The 16,151-nt window shown below is 39.4% G+C and overlaps 1 protein-coding gene across 1 annotated transcript in view; it reads left to right on the top strand.

The window, feature by feature from the left end:
• kdm4b (lysine (K)-specific demethylase 4B) overlaps positions 1-16,151 on the top strand; it is a 129,717-nt gene that overhangs the window by 102,643 nt on the left and 10,923 nt on the right. Inside the window, exons 15-18 of the mRNA XM_088907842.1 lie at positions 6,859-6,935; positions 7,259-7,314; positions 8,178-8,286; positions 15,355-15,540. Of these exons, the coding sequence (XP_088763968.1) occupies positions 6,859-6,935; positions 7,259-7,314; positions 8,178-8,286; positions 15,355-15,540 (428 nt within the window). The remainder of the gene's footprint in view (positions 1-6,858; positions 6,936-7,258; positions 7,315-8,177; positions 8,287-15,354; positions 15,541-16,151) is intronic.

The raw sequence follows: 16,151 nt of genomic DNA, 5'->3' as shown, positions 1-16,151 counted from the left end.
CAAGCAGCCGTTCAGAAGCAGGTCTTAAAACAGACATAAAACATAACTCTTCCCCTTCCTCTAGCATACGGTATAAAATCCATGCAGTGAATCTGCTGTGACGATTTTGATGTATCTGTTAACCTGCTCTTGTGCGTCAGATTTGTCTAATGGTTTGTCGCATCTTCTGTTGGTTTACAATAGTCTGTTCCCCTACTGAACAAGAACACCTAATGTGTCACACTGGTGGGGCATTACTATTGAACCCTTGAGCACTTAGAGTCAAGTCACTTTCAATTGATTAATAAGGTGAAAAAATGCATTATGAATCCACCAAGAAATGGTATAAACCTAAGTGAGTCGTTACATGGGGAAGCAAAATAGAAGTCGTAAAATACACAACAACAAATAAGACACACAATTGCAATGCGGTACTAGGAATGCTGAGGCCTGTAACAAAATGATGTAAGATAATGGCCTCTCCTTGGTGTTCTGTATTCATAAAAACATGGGATTAAAGTAGGTACAATTTGCTTCTGTTAATATTTTCATTGACAAACCTTATTAAGCTGTTTGTTGATGGATTCTAGTGAAATCAGCATCTGTGACCTGGGTTCATGGGGGAGGGTCTCTGTTGCAAGTTGAGTACTTGCCATATTATGGGCCAAACAGCTTGTTTTTCCATTGAATTCTTGATGTCTTTGGCAAACCTTAATTGCGTGACATTCCTGGGAGGAGTGGGAAGTAAATAAGATGGTGGTAGGTTGCACACATCCAGAAGCCTTGGTGTAAATGCACATATCTGGGCCTGCTTAATGGGACATACCACTCTGCTGTATTCCTCAGAACTTGCAGTTCCTGCTCGTATTGCCTTAGCTGTCCTTATCCTGTGTAAATCACTGGTTTTCACTTGTGGTCCTGGAGAGACTTTGGGTCTTGTAGGTTTCATTCCATTTGAGCTCTTGTGGCTTAACCAAAATCATTACTTCATTACTTCAGTGGTCCCAGTTACCACAGTTTTGGATCTTTGGGATCAGCAGTTTTGTAGTGCAGTAGTGTGAATCAAGCAGTAGTTGTACCAGGTTTGTCTGATCACTAGAGAAACATGCAATGCTGGATTTCAAGTTCTTGCTGCAAGTGACAAAATTCTAAAGAGCTTTTACTTGGCAAGATACTAATGAAATGTCAGTCACAATATTTACTTTCCCTCATCCTGAACTTTAAAGATTGGCATTTGCTTAACCCATTCATGTATATAGTTATTGCATTCTAAACAGCTAAGCCAATTAGCCCTGGTGTTGGCTGTATTTGTTCAATTAACAAGTGGTCCACGTCTCTTTCAGCTGACTGCCTCATCCAGTTGTGTGATGGGGATGAGTGTGTGAATTGACAGTTGCACTCTGAGTAGAATTTACAGTGAATAAAAATGTAGTTTTTTTAAACAACAAAGCCTTGCAGGATTTAGGACTAAGATTTTACATCTGTGGCCAATTTACAAACAAGTCTTTCCTATTTTGTGTATCTTATTAAAATCCATATTCTGCATCTTTGACATGCACTACTGTAGAAGAAATTATTAATTTTCTTTTTGTGAATACAATTTTTAATATGTAGCTGCAATAATGGTTCATTTACCCAATGGTCTTTGTCATTCTTAGTTTTGTTTATCCCAAAGGATAAAATTGCAAAATCATGTAAAATTAGTAAATCATTTTGCACCACGATCTGCCTGCTTGAAAAAAAGTATTGTGTATGGTATTCATTCTTGTTTTGGTTATGAGGCTGTGGGTATGGGTCAGTTTGATGAGCAACTGTAGATTTTTAACTGTCTGGAGTTTAGAGGGTATAACAAAACTGCATATTCTGTGTGGAGAAGAAAAGAGGTTTTTGATGAACCATGACAAACAATGGCATCTTAATAGTAGAGATTGATAGAATGAACTATAATGACAGATACATACAGGATGTCCAAGTGACATAATTTGCTTTACAAGACCAGGCCCCAGCCCACAATATCTGGATGATAGAGTTCAGCTCAGTTTTTTGTTTATTAAAAGAAGTAATTACCGTTATACTCAATCACAATCTTTAATAACTTTAATAAACATTCAATTTGGAATTGGAATCGGTCTTTCTAGAGTTTTTTGAGCGATCACTATATAAGGTGATAATGAAAGAAATGTTTAATACACTGTGGACTCTTTCACTGATATTTTTTTTTATAAAAAGAACTTGCCCACAGACGTTGTACAGAACCTTGTGAACAATAATGCAAATTTGCAGCTTTCTTGCCCGTTCTTGTCTGAAACTTGTTTTAAGTGTCCCTTGTGCTTCAAAAGCCTTGTTGTGTTCGTGGCCCACTGCTGTGCTCATGTGGAATCTCCCTGTTGCTGCTCCTGTCTGTTCTCCAGGGACCCGTTCTGCCAGTGAGAGTGTGAAGAGCGGAAAGGTGGCTGTGGAGCCTAGTGGCTGTATGAGCCGAAACAGGGGTCTAGAGGCCTGTGCCCAGTGCTTTTTAATCAAGCTGCTTCAAGGCTAGCGAGGGGTGATTTGTTATACACACTCCTGCCTCCCGGGCTGTTGTCTTCTTTTTTTCTCTTGAGCTGGAAAAACTAAAATATGGAAAGTAAATTCCATACTAGTTTCAACACAAATCACCTACCTTCCCCCAGCCCCTTTCTCTACTGTTATTCCTCATTATGAAATAACGACAACATTCGCCACCTTGCATGACCTTCACAAAATTGGGAACATGCAGCTGAATTAAAGTAGTTTTACTCTGAACGTGAAGGAGCAATTTAACAACATTTTGCAGCCTATGTAATGTTGAATCACTGAAGTCAAGTGGTGGTTAACTCTGCTGTCTCACAGTTCCAAGGCTCCAGGTTCAGTTCCAGCTTGGGAATTACTCCTCATGTTCACGTGGATTCCTCCAGGTTCCCCAAGGAACTTGACGCACCTTGAATGGTTTTATAAAAAGAAGGTTAGATATTGCCAAATCTAGGTGTGTAAAGTTGGTAGAGACCTATCCCAACAGACACAGTTGTAATTGCTGCCAAAGGTGATTCCTCCAAGTATTAACCTGGGGCAGATACAGACTTATCTAATTATATTTTCTAACTGCTTCATCCTGTTCCATGGTCATGGGGGAGCCAGAGCCTATCCAAGCAAGCAATGGGCACAGGGCGGGGTTCACCCTGGACAGGACACCAGTCCATCACAGGGCACACATAGACACAAACATGCACACCAGGGCAAATTTCTCTATAAACCAGTTAACATAGTGTACCAGTATGTGTTTGGACTGTGGGAGTAAACTGGAACACCCAGAGGAGGAGAACATGCACACTGCACCCCAGGTCTGGAACGGAGCCTAGGGCCCGAGTGCAGCAAGGCAGCAGTGATAACCCCTGCGCCACTGTGCCGCCTCGTGTTTGTACGGAATAGGGCATGCTGATGAAAGGAAAAGAAAATTCTCATTTAAATACACACAGATGAGTATGTATGATACAGTTAATGATGGCAATTCAATATTTGCTTATCTTCTTGGAGTTTATGGATGTTGATGTTTATTTTGAACTTCATAGGTCCACTAGCATTTGCCCAAGTATTAGCATATTTAACCCTGCTTTTTTAGCTCTTGTAATCGCTGAGTGATTGATCTGTTGTTTGTGTATTTCTTGACAGTTAAATTTATATTTATACTTCCATTGGTTTTACTGCCACATCTTTATTGTAATTAAAATTTGTACATTTTTCTTCTGCATATACATTGCTAGTTGCTCTGATTGATTTCTAGTAACTTTAAAAAAGTAATGTATTGTATTGTCAATGTATAATCAAATGTATTGATCCAATTTCTAATCATCTAAGTCATTTTGAAAGCATCAAATCCCTACAGTAGTGCAGGCTGAGATCTGAAACCATATCTGGATAAACCTTACTGTGCAGTTACTTGGTACAAACACGTGATTTACTATTTAGTCAAGGAAGATGTGGTGCGTGTTTTCAGCTTTCTCCCTGTTCTGTGAAAAGAGTTACATCAGTGAGCCAAACTGATTAACAATTAGTGATTCCATATTTAGAGAAGCAAACGATGTTTCTGTATGCCCTGCTTGTTACGAAGCTGTTAAAAGTGTGAAGGTTAAGTTGGAAGGGGCCTCCTGGGTTGCTATTATTTCTAAAGCCGAACTTGGTGAAATATTGAGAGCTCATTAGTTATTTGAAGGCCTTGCTGGCTGAGTCCTGGATATCAGGACGAATGAAATAACTAGCCTCTTTTTTGTGTGTTGCTTTTTAAATGGTAGCAAATTTTGACGGCATCTGTGAAGGAAACGGACATGCATGGGAAAAACTGTGCCTCTTAAAAGGAGAAGAGCTTCTTGGCAATGAAAAGCAAAGTGAAAAATTAAGAAGCTGAATTTCAGTAATTTATACTTTTACATGTTGAGAAATATGCAAGCAGACTAGAATATTCTGATCCATCAGATTATTCACACGTACCCAGAAGTCAATTGAACTAAAGATGGATTACAAATGACATTCAAGCTTATTCAAACCAGAATATGACAACAAAAAATTACTGTTAAATGAATTTCCAGTGGGTTTCCTTCTTTCAGACTAGTTAATCATGTTTCGCAGGATTTCAGAAGTTGAAATATACATGGACTCCCGATTTTCTGCCAAGAAATGTTTCCCTTGGATCAGATCCCACCTAATTGGTAGAGGGAGCACATACACAACTCCACTGAACCACGAGCAGTGACATCTTTTTTTGACTCCACTGGATACTTGAAGAAATGGTGTGGTGGGATTTTGAACATGTAAGCTGCTGGCATTCAATGAAATGGACCAAATGGGCTCTTCTCAGATAGTAACCTTACTAACCTTTTGTATTGTTAGTATTTTGACAGGAAATACTATTTAAGCTTTGTAACTGTATTTCTTTTCTTCCACTTGAAGTAATTTAAAATGTTCTTACAGGGGGATTTAACTCGCATTCGTGTTATGGGTGTGGTCACATTTGCTCTTTATTGACAGAGCTTTCTGCTGCTCTGAAGAGCCTTACTCACTGCTGCAAGAATCTGTATTCTTGCCTTCCACCTGTACCACAGTTTTCACAGTTAAATCCTTTCTGTCTGTGGAAAATCTGCTTCTTGTTAGAGATTTCCTTCTTTCTACAGAACAGACCATCTGCTGTAGTCCTGGATTGGAATACAGTACAATTCAGCATGTGATTCTGTGAAAGAAAGTGACAATTATGCAGTTTGTTCTGTTTTTTTATCTGGAGGTGTCTGTGAATGTGTTTTAATAAGCCCCCTGTGTTTTCACTCCTTTCTCTTCTTCACTCTCAATTTCATTCGCGTGTGTCCAGTAGCAGCTTGTTACCGCCTTGCTTCTGAGCTTTGTAGCCACAGCTCCCCTGGATTGGCAAACTGGATGTAATAAAAATAAGACACTTTGGACATTTGACTGTCTGGACAGTCCAAATTCTTTTGAAAGAATCCATTCAGGTTGTCTCTTGTTCTTCAAAGCGTTCTGCCTGAGGTCAAGGCCGATGCCTGTGGCTTTGCTGTTTTGGTGGCCCAGGTGCACATCTCGCAATAAGAGGCATTTTCATGAATGGCAGAACATTAAAATCGGATACCTGTACTCAGTCTTTTGTGCTCTTTTTCTATGACCAGCATTTCTTTTTATTTCCCTTTTCTTTTTTTTGTTTTCTTGTTGCATTTCTATGGAGAATGGGCACAGTGTTTTCTTACCAGATACTGCTGGGATATTTTGGTTAGACCGGTCAGCAAGCAAGTTCACAGAAGAGTTGAAAATGGCAAAAACTCAGCTCACAGCAATGTGTGACAGCAGTTTGTAAAATGCTGTTGTTTTTGTATTGTTTCATACTGCCAATGTACCTACCATGTCCTGTGGAACATGAGGCTTTAAGAACGTAAGGCTGCGAATAAGGGGAGGCCATCTGGTCTGTCCTGCTGGTGTTACTGCTGGTAGCTTGATGACCCGAGAATCCCATTAGTTCATTGCTTTAAGATTTGTACAGATGTCCTCAGCAATGTGCAAGGGATATTGTTCCAGATCCCCACAACTCGGTGTAAGGAAGTGTTTGTGTTGTTTTTTTGTTGATCTGGAAAATGTCTTGTGGATAGAATACATCAAGGGCTATCAGGATCAAACCCCCACAATCTATTTTGTATCAGTCTTTTTCTGAATTACACGTTCTTAAATAAATATATCCAAACATTTTTAATCCCCTTTCTTGCTGAAGAATTGTCATTATTCCTCATATATTGTAAAATCCTCAGAATTGGCTGCCATTCATTCTGGTATTTTGGCTAGTCAGAGTGATTTGCTGCTCTTTATTTTAGTGGAGTAAATATGGATTTTACAGTTTTCCTTCTTCTAATGCCATCTGTTTGATATGTGAAATGTATACAGTATGCTTGTTCCTTCATACAGCCCTCAGTGATAACTGATTTCATTATAATTTTTTTGGGCAATTTGGGCATCAAGCAGCCACAGGCAACTGCTTGTTTAATTTAAAGATTTGAGATTTGTTTGAATTCTACAAACATACAATATATTTTTTGATATCTTGGAAACACAGTGGAGACTCATTTATACAGCAGGGCGATTTCTGGGTTGAGTGAACTAATTTGATCAAGGGTACAGCAACATCCCACATGGGATTCAAACCCAAAACCCTCAGGCTTGTAGTCCTGAACCCTGCCTACTGCTTCATGCAGTTTGTAGGCTCTACCTCCTGAGCCACTTGAGGAGCTGTGGTGACTTGCTGCCAGCGTGAGGTTTCAAGAGCATGAGGTCCTGTTTGATTCTGGGCTGCATGATGAATTGCTTCTCTCTCTATAGGTTGCTATGGAGTCAGGCCAGACCGCGTGAAGGAGGGCTGGACTTGTTCGCGCTGCACAGCCAATGCCTGGACAGTGGTGAGCGCTTGGGAACATGAATCTTCTCCCAGCCCCTTCTCAGTTTTATATCAGGGTATAGCTAATGCTGTGCCATATTAACAAAATGATGACAATGATCTGGGACTGCTGTAAACTAAAACCTTTAATTTCCTGGAAGCCTAAAAACAGTTTGCTTTTGTTTGCAGTGCCTTTCTTAAAGCGGTTATCGCTGGTAAACTGTTAATTAGTGCTGTTCGTTTTTTCAGATTTTCTTTCCTTTGAAAATGTGCAGGCAACTGCAGTTCAAAATGCCTATCTTGTTGTTTTTCCATCCCTAATGATTTGTGTGTGTTTCTGTACAGGACTGTTGCTTGTGCAATTTAAGAGGAGGAGCCCTCCAGATGACCACAGACAAGAGGTATGTGTTTCTGTTCATGTGGGTTCTTCTCAGTGTCCAGGAGATGTGATGGTTGGTGCAGGACTCGGGCCAAGGATGACCCTGCACAGATAGAAAGTGGTTCTCTTGCCTTAAAACAATCCTGCTGTACGAAATACCCACACTTGTTTGCACAATGCAGGCTGTCAGCCACAATGTGGTTTTACTGGATTCTGCCCACTTTAAAGTTTTGCAATATGCAATTAAGAGGAGACCCATGTTACCAGCATCCACTTAGAGCAGGCACCGAGTGTCATCTTCCTCACTTTGAAAGCCTGGCAGTAGAACCTGACAGAACCTCAAGCTCTTCAGCGACTCTCCAGCCCCAGGGTTTATTGTGGTGTGGAAAGCTGTGGAAAACCTTACTTGACTATTTCTAGCCAACCCCAGCTGTGCTGTGTCATAAGCATGTGGAGGCCTTCCTCATTTGAACTGTCTCTGAGCCCTCTTTTTTAGGATTTATTGTGATAAACTTTAGTTGTGCTCTTTTTTGGAAATATAGGCATTCGTGTCCCATTATTCATCTTAGATAATACATCTGGGGGGGCTCGAGCAATCAAGGTAACTAGCAAATTCAAAATGTATCACTCTAGGATTGCTGTCTATAGAGGCCAGAGGCCCCTTCCGTCTGCTATGTGGCAGTTGCACTGGTGATGGGGTTTTATGATTTGCTTTTGGTTTGCTGTTTAATTTTGAGTTACCCATTAAAGAATGTGCTCATTAGGTGAAATTGCGGACAATTTTGTCTTCCTACTGAAGTGGGATGTATGACGAAATACTCGTCATGAAGACTGCGTTTTTGTTGGCTGCGGTACGGTGTGCCCTCATCATGTTCCTCTTCCTAGGTGGGTGCACGTTATCTGTGCCATAGCGGTGCCAGAGGCTCGTTTTGTTAACGCCATTGAGAGGAACCCGGTCGATATCAGCACTATCCCAGAGCAGAGGAAGAACCTGGTGAGTTTCAGCAGAAACGGAAGCACCCAAAAGAAACCCACGCAAACATGGAGAGAACTAAACGCAGATGGCACCCTACATCCAGGATTGAACCTCGGGCCGATTCATCAAGCCATATCTTGCAATGAATAGTTGCATAAGTAACTATCACAGAGTTTCCTAGAGAGATGGTCAGTCTCTTAGTTGTCAGTGCAGTTTTCTTTAATATCATAATTAAATCATAACAGTTTTCATATGAAATGCTTTTTGGAACAGTAGTACCCACACAGGAACACAATCAGAACAATTCTGGTTAAAAAACTTATTTCCAATGAAATGGAATTAATGGAATTGACGATCACCGAAAGTTCTGCCCAATTGAACGGTGACTTTGTAGAAAATATTTTTGTTTAACCTGCTTGTTTTTTCTGTTATCTGGTTCAGAAGTTTTTTCCCCATTCCTGTGTAAATTTCATACTCAGCCCATAAATCCAGTGCCTTCCAAGACTGAACAAGTACCACTTTGTTTCTCACATGACTTTGTCTGTTCCGGTTTGCCAGCAGCCTTTTCCAGTGGTTGTCCGTTTCCTTTGTCAGTGGAATATGCTTACATGATGGTTTTCTTGTCTGTATTGTGTTCATTGCATGTACCGCCACTTGCTCCACAGCCTATAAATCCATTTGCACGTGTTGCTTAACATGGAGATTGGCATTGGCACAGTGCCTGGTGATAGGCTGTTAGAATCAACGTCATGTTAAGTGAATAGTTCACTTGCTTTCCAGGGGATGTCTGCTTAAAACAAAACATCCAAAGTAGCTGGATTTAAAACCTGACGAGTTTGAAATCTTCCCTCAAAAACATCTCTCTATTTCTGATGAATTTGTCTCTCCACATTTCCCACCTCACCCATCCAAAATCAGAATTTAGTATAAAGCCTGTATCTTTGCTTTGAACATTAATCTCCGAACCTGAGAAAACCTTAATCATTGCGCTTATGTGCTTTGAAATCTTTCTTTGTCTTGCCGTCTGCAGCCAACAGGCTAGCATCCCAGGAATCAATTTAATTTACTCTCTGCTCCTTAATAGAAACATGATCACAGTTATTATAATTATGATCTCTTGGAAAAGGGAATTTGTGTTCAGTCAACCATTAAATGTTAATTAATTTAAGCATAAAGGTTAGCTGCACATTGGGTGTTTATACTTCCTAATAGTATTTTTAAGCCTTTGATTCAGATTTAATCTATTTTTTTGGTTTGTTTTCCCTCAGTTTCTAGTTCGGGTGTCCCTCACTACGTTTCTAGTTTTCACTGGACATCTTGCCAGACCCTTGTAGATAAGGCACATGGATGAATTCCGATGACATAAGTCAAGTCACTTAATACAAAATGATCTAAAGGGTAAATAGGTAATGAACACAATTAGTGGGTTTAAAGTTTACCTTTAAAGGTAAAGGTTGCAGCAGACTATTTAGGCAAATAGAATAAAAAGGTTCAAGATAAATCATAAATCGGTCATTATATAACAAGAGTGACGCAACAGAGTGATCATTCCTGTGGAGCCAACTGTAGTTATTTTTGATATGATATTATCAGTTATTTCAATTATAACAAACTTTATATACTTCCTTTATTGTTACATCATCTTATAGCTTTTTACAATAAAATGAAAGATATGTGTTAGTACAGTACTTAACCAAAAGGTAGTTTTAAGATGGAGTCTGAAAGTGCCCCTTGGCTTGCAAGCTCTATGGACTGGGACAGAGTTCCTCAACTTTGAACTAACAGAAAACCCCAAAAAGTCACTTGGGACACTGAGCATTGCATTGAGAGCTGAAAGAAGGGCAAAGTTTAAGGAGTGCAAATAAAGTGCACGTGTATAGGCATTTAACAGGTCAGAGCCAGTGCGAGGAAGCTAGTTCATTTAAATAAAAAATTACATGTTCATGCTTTATAGGTTTGGTTGAGTTCTGATTGTGCTCCAACTTGCTTCAAACATGTATATTTACACCAACAAGTGCTCCATTGCCATAACAAAGCCTAGAAAAGACGGAGGCATGCATCAAGCCTTCTGCATCAGCTTAAGAAATATGCAAACAGGTAGGAGCAATTTTATGAAGATGAAAAAAGGCAACTTCACAACATTGAGAACATAAAATTTAATTGCAAGACTTTGGTCAACAATGACACCATGATTCCTTACCTACATTTTTAGAGTGATTCAGTATTATACTTGGGTGTACTGAGCACCAAAAAAAGCATACTGAGCTGCATAACAAGGTATAACTGCAGTTTATTTACAGTTATTATCAGAGCAAGGCTTCCTGGATCTTGTCTATTGTTAATGTGTTTGGCTTTAACGTTGCTGGCACTGAAGAGCACTGAGTGTCAGTGCGTAGATTTAGTCTAGTCTTCACAACATATTGGTGGCAGAAAGCTGTTGTTTTCCAGAAAAGTACCTTTCACTTTTTTTCTTCACCAAGCTTGATATTCAAAAAGTTAAATCACCTCATTACATGTCAGATCAGCTTTCTTGTCCATTAAAGTAGGTGATTTAGTGCTCATGCAACAAAGTCACTTGATTATATCATTGTGCCAGTTGTAAATGATCATTTAATTAACATGATTACAAAAACCTTAATCCAATATTCAAAATCTATACACTTTGTAATAACATTCATGCATAGAGTGATGTGTCCTTGAATGCTCAGTGTATTTAATGAAAGATGTGTGATTTAAAGGTCAGTCTCTGTGGACACTGCAATGCAAAAAGCTGGCTTAACTATTTCATCTTAACCTTATTACAAGTACTTTGGTGATGGCTTTGCAGCAGGCCCACTTGTGACAAGACAGGCTCATGAATAAGGGGCCATACTGCTCTTGCCTGTTATGGAAGGGGAATGTGAGCCATTTTCCCTACCAGCATCTATTTGAGCCGTGGGGGTACACTGCAGAGAAAACCAGTATGAAGAGCAAGCAAACCCACTTATAGTACTCAGACATTGGTTAGTTCACCAGTACATCACACCTCTCACGTCTTAGGGTAAGTGGGAAATCGTTACCTATGCATTGCCATGTGTTATTTATCAAGCAATATTTAATACACCTAATAGCCCTGTTGTAGGCATAGGGTTCCAAAATTGACGTCCCTGGCTGTAAACATCCAACAGTGTTAGGAGAAATTCTTTATACTACTTTAATTGGAAAGACTTGACTGACACCTTGATTTTCTAGATCTTAACCATATAATCTTGGTAGCTCTGAAATTAAATAATGCATGTATGCCATTCTAACCAATGAATGCTTTCAGACCTGAATATAGGTTAATACATTTTTTCCACTATCTTTGCCCTTAATAGATGGTTTAATATAAAGGGTACAAGAGTGTAGCAATTCTTTGCCCCACATACCTCAACCTGTCCCTACTAAAGTATGCTCTAACGTGACTGAAAACACTTCTATGCATGTGCACTGCAAGGCAGTGCTGATTAATGGTGTTTTGCCAGACCAGAAGTGTGTAAATAATTTATGATGTGGAACTGCTGAGTAATTACATGTCATTTCTCACTGTGCTAAATGAATTGCATTGATCGCAAGACAGGCGACAGGCAATTTCTTACTCCCGGATCTTTGAACTTGCATTTCCTCATTTCCCGCTATTTATTTGCAGCACTTTAATGCTGTATCAAAATGAAATAAGTAAATTATCATAGAAGTGTAGATGTAATTTTTAACTATTCATTTTCTAGACAGGACAGTTTCAGTAATTATATCTTTTTAGGCTGTTTGAGTACTTGTTTTCCACAAAAGAATATCCCTAAATACAAAACCAGAAAAATTGCTGGGAAAGGGAAGAAATATTAGTAATCAATAAAATATACTCTTGGAGATTATTCTATATGAACAGATAACAGTAGAATAGATCATATACTTCTAGGTCCAAGTGACAGTGGTTTGAGTATCTGCTGGTGTTCTGTTGAGAAGGCAGTGGCTGTCTTGAGATAGTGCGGTACAATGAAAGTTAAACATAACCTCCATTTGAGAAACAAATACATTATCAGATGTAGTAGTGCTGTCTGGTAGCTTCATAAAGAATGCCCATTTATAATCTGTTTCCAGGATGTAGTTTAACACGGTAGTACCTGACAACCACAGATACCTGATTTTTTAAATGTGGGGACTCTTTCCTTTCACAAGCCTTTTATGAGGCTGGTCTTTGCAGCATCCTTAAACATCCTTATGAGGTGAAATTGAACTTGGGGCATTCTCTGCAACTCACCACAGGCCTTGGTAGTGTTGCCTGAATTTGCTGACTTTCACTTCTTCTGAGAATCTAAAAGCATCCTGTGAAATATATGTACTTGGCTACAGTGATCTCTGCTTCTGTCTACCTTTGCAAAAATAGTAGAAATAAATAACGAGAGAATATTAATAAATCTCACTGTTCCCTTTCTCCTGGCTTTTCCTTGTCTCATGGATCTCTTTTACAGAATATTAAATCAGCAAAGTGCGCTAAATAAAATTTCAATGCAGAATGATATTGAGAGCTGTTATACATTGCCGCCCATACCCACAGCCTGTAAAATGAAGTATTGACAATTTAATAATGCATTTTTATTTTTATTGATCCCCTGCTTGCAGAGAATGGCTCACTTTGCCAAGTGCTAGCTGTCGATGAATGCCAAACAGAAAGGGTGGGTGCTGGGATACCTCTCTCGAAGTTATCCAGTGCTGATGGTGCACTCTTTACCTTCCGCGGTAAAGAGGCCGCAGGCGTGTCGTCTGTGAAGATACTGCCAGACACTTGGGGATCAGAGCTTGAGAAGGGCTACACAGAAACAGCCAATCAGCCATCTTATACTGTATGTTTTGTTTGCACTGGTAGTATATTGAGTCAGTCACTGAATATAGCTTTTTCTTAAAGCATTCCAAAGAGTTGGCTTCAACATAGCTGGATGATTTGTTTCATATAATCAAGGCCCTTTCAGTAACATTGCTTTCCGTTTTCTGTCCTTAATGCACTTGTACTCGCTTTCCACTGGTATTCATTTTACATCACTAAAGGATTCATCTCCTTTCGCATGTTTGCCTATGACATAGTTTATAACCTTGAATTATTCTGGTTACTCTTTTTTGATCTCCTCCCTAGGAAGTAATGTCCATTTTGTTAACTTAATGACTGTATTGAAGGAGATGTAAGGCTGACAGATTTAAGAGACAAAGCTTTGTTCCCCAAAAAGTCTTAAGTCAGACTCTTTTATCCTCAGTTAATTTTTTCACTGTTATAGTTTTTTTTTAATTATCGTATGTTATCACTGTATGGTCCTTTTTTGTCATTACTTTTGTCTGTTAGGCTGGGACCTGGCAGACCTAAAATCTGTATCATTTAAGAAACTTTGGGGGGGGGGGGGGAAATTAGGTCAAGTTTAGCAAACTGTTAGTAAAATGTTAGGGTACAGTTCATCAATGAAATGGAATAAAGTATACTGAGGATCATTATTTGACAGCACCACTGAATATAAATATATAATACAAATAACGATAGAATTTTAAATATGGCATTAACCAGGAGAACCCTCAAAGACCACCTGTCTTTCCCTGTTCTGTAGTTTAGTAAAGATAAATTAAGAGAAGTCTCCAGAGATCAAGCTGCGTTGGCCTCCCTTTCTCGGAAAACTTCATTTATGTTTTTAATTCTGACTGCGCTGGCTTTGGAAGCATTTGAAGATCGAAGCACTGGTGGTTTTCAAAAGAAAAGAATAACAGCACTCATAAAATGTTCTGTTACTGTGTTATACAGCTTGTATTTACTGCATCGGTGGGATTCTCTTGAAGATTTGAGATTTTAAAGAAATGTTTTAAGGTATTTCCTGAGGAGGACTGTGGACTTTCCATTACAAAGTTATTTTCAAATAATGTGAAGCACTTTCTTTGTAAAGCTGCTACCTGCCTGGTCCCATTGTCTCCTGTTTTCAAGGCCTCAGGCATTTGTGAATACTCCCCTTGGTGGAGCTGTCCTGATATTAGTCACTGTGCAGCTGTTTGGAAGTGGCAGGGATTGAAAAGTGAATTAGCGATGAAAGAACTGAAATTGTTTTCCAGTATATCCAAATAGCTTGTCAGTTTCAGGTTTATGTTTAGTTTTCTCTTGATTTATTTTATTATATTCAACAGTATTCATTTTGGCTTTTTGTTTGTATTGATCCACTTCAGTGGATCAACATTGTTTCCTCAGGGTTCCTTTTTGTGCTTTGAAAGTGAATATATTTATCAGGGGCAATTCAGTGCTTCATTCATACCCAGTTTGAGGATGGACAAATGCTCCAAACTGCAAGTAATACGGTTTCCTGTTGCCATTGGAGCATGAAGCAGCGATTATACTGTTGCCTTTAAACAATGTGCGTGAGTATTGGCAGAAGCAACTCCCCCCCCCCCCCCCCACCCACTTGCCAAATTATATATGTTTCTCATCAACTGGATTTGGTGCCCAAATATTGTGGTCAGGAAAGCAGTAGCTCCTTTGGTGAAAAGGAGCTTGAATGACCGAGACAGCTCAGTGTGCTGGTGCTTCATGTGCAGTAGTGTTTAAGGTGATGTCAGCATAGAAGTCCAAGGACATGAGCACCAAGGGCAACAGCAGGAGGAAGCACAAGGCAAACTGATGAACCACTGCAGGTCAATTGACTTTGAATTCCAGATGCTTGAAGACTTTGACATGGCACATGCAAACCATTTTGGTTTGCAGCACTTGCATTTGAGGACTGGGCACAGTTCAACAGATTTTTGTATAGGAGCCTAAAGCTTCCAAATACATCCATTTAAGTCTACATTAGGCTTGAAGTACTACTTAATTCAGAGAGCTGTGGGTGTCCGTGTCTGGAAAAACAGTCAAGCTGTGTTAATGAGGCTCAGGGTATTCAAGAATTAGCTACGAGAATTTCTTGGATCCATAAACTTCAGTACTTGAAATTAGGCAGGCAGAAAAGGCTTTTTACTCTTCCTCAGTCCAGCTGTTTGTTCATATACTCAAGCCATGTGATGCAGTGCGTTCTTGTGACATGCGTACGTTTGCCTGTTTGTCTGTTGTAGAAATGTGTGTACTGTTACAAGACGATGAAGAGAGTCTCAGGTGCCTGTATCCAGTGTTCCTTTGACCGCTGCTCCACCTCCTTCCACGTGACTTGTGCGCACACAGCTGGGGTACTCATGGAGCCTGACGATTGGCCCTACATAGTGTCCATCACCTGCCATAAACACAAGTCCACCAATCAGAACGTGAGTATATTGGACCTCTGGGAAAACCTAGTCTATAAAGATTCAGTGGTAGTTTGAGGTAGTTGGGTGGATGTTACTTTAAATCTTAAAATTTCCTTAGCATTAAATTATACAGTTTTTTCTCAAAACCTGTATGGACATTTTTTTACTTTTGAGGTTATACCCAGGTGTTTGCTTTATTCACAATCATTTCACATTAACTTGAAAAAAATGGACTTGCCTATCTACTGTAACTCAAACACAGGTTAAGTTCCCAAAAGATGGTTACCTGTGCTCACAAAATGGTGAATTAACTGTTTTTTTCTTATATCTTTGCACTGCATACTGATTGCACTACTCAGAATTTCAGCTCATTTTCTGTCTAGTGCCTTGATCATTTGGCTTTGCAGAAACTACCATTTGCAGTTCTTATTTCTTAGAAGAGTAAAAGTCCTAGCTCACTGTGCTAGCATGTCACATTGTTAGCACTGTAAAGGAGGCACTGGATAAAAAGTCTTGAAATGCTGAAGCCAATTAAGCATTTTAACAAAAACAGCAGGAGGATCAGTCCAGACTGGCCAGCTGGGCGAACCCTGTTCTTTTCTTTCTTCTATTAATAATTTTTGCTTGCA

The sequence above is a fragment of the Atractosteus spatula genome, chromosome 28, assembly GCF_055471065.1.
Source record: "Atractosteus spatula isolate fAtrSpa1 chromosome 28, fAtrSpa1.hap1, whole genome shotgun sequence".
Classification (NCBI taxonomy): Eukaryota; Metazoa; Chordata; class Actinopteri; order Semionotiformes; family Lepisosteidae; genus Atractosteus; species Atractosteus spatula.
The sequence above is the reverse complement of the archived record's forward strand: the minus strand, read 5'-3'. Positions and strand labels throughout refer to the sequence as shown.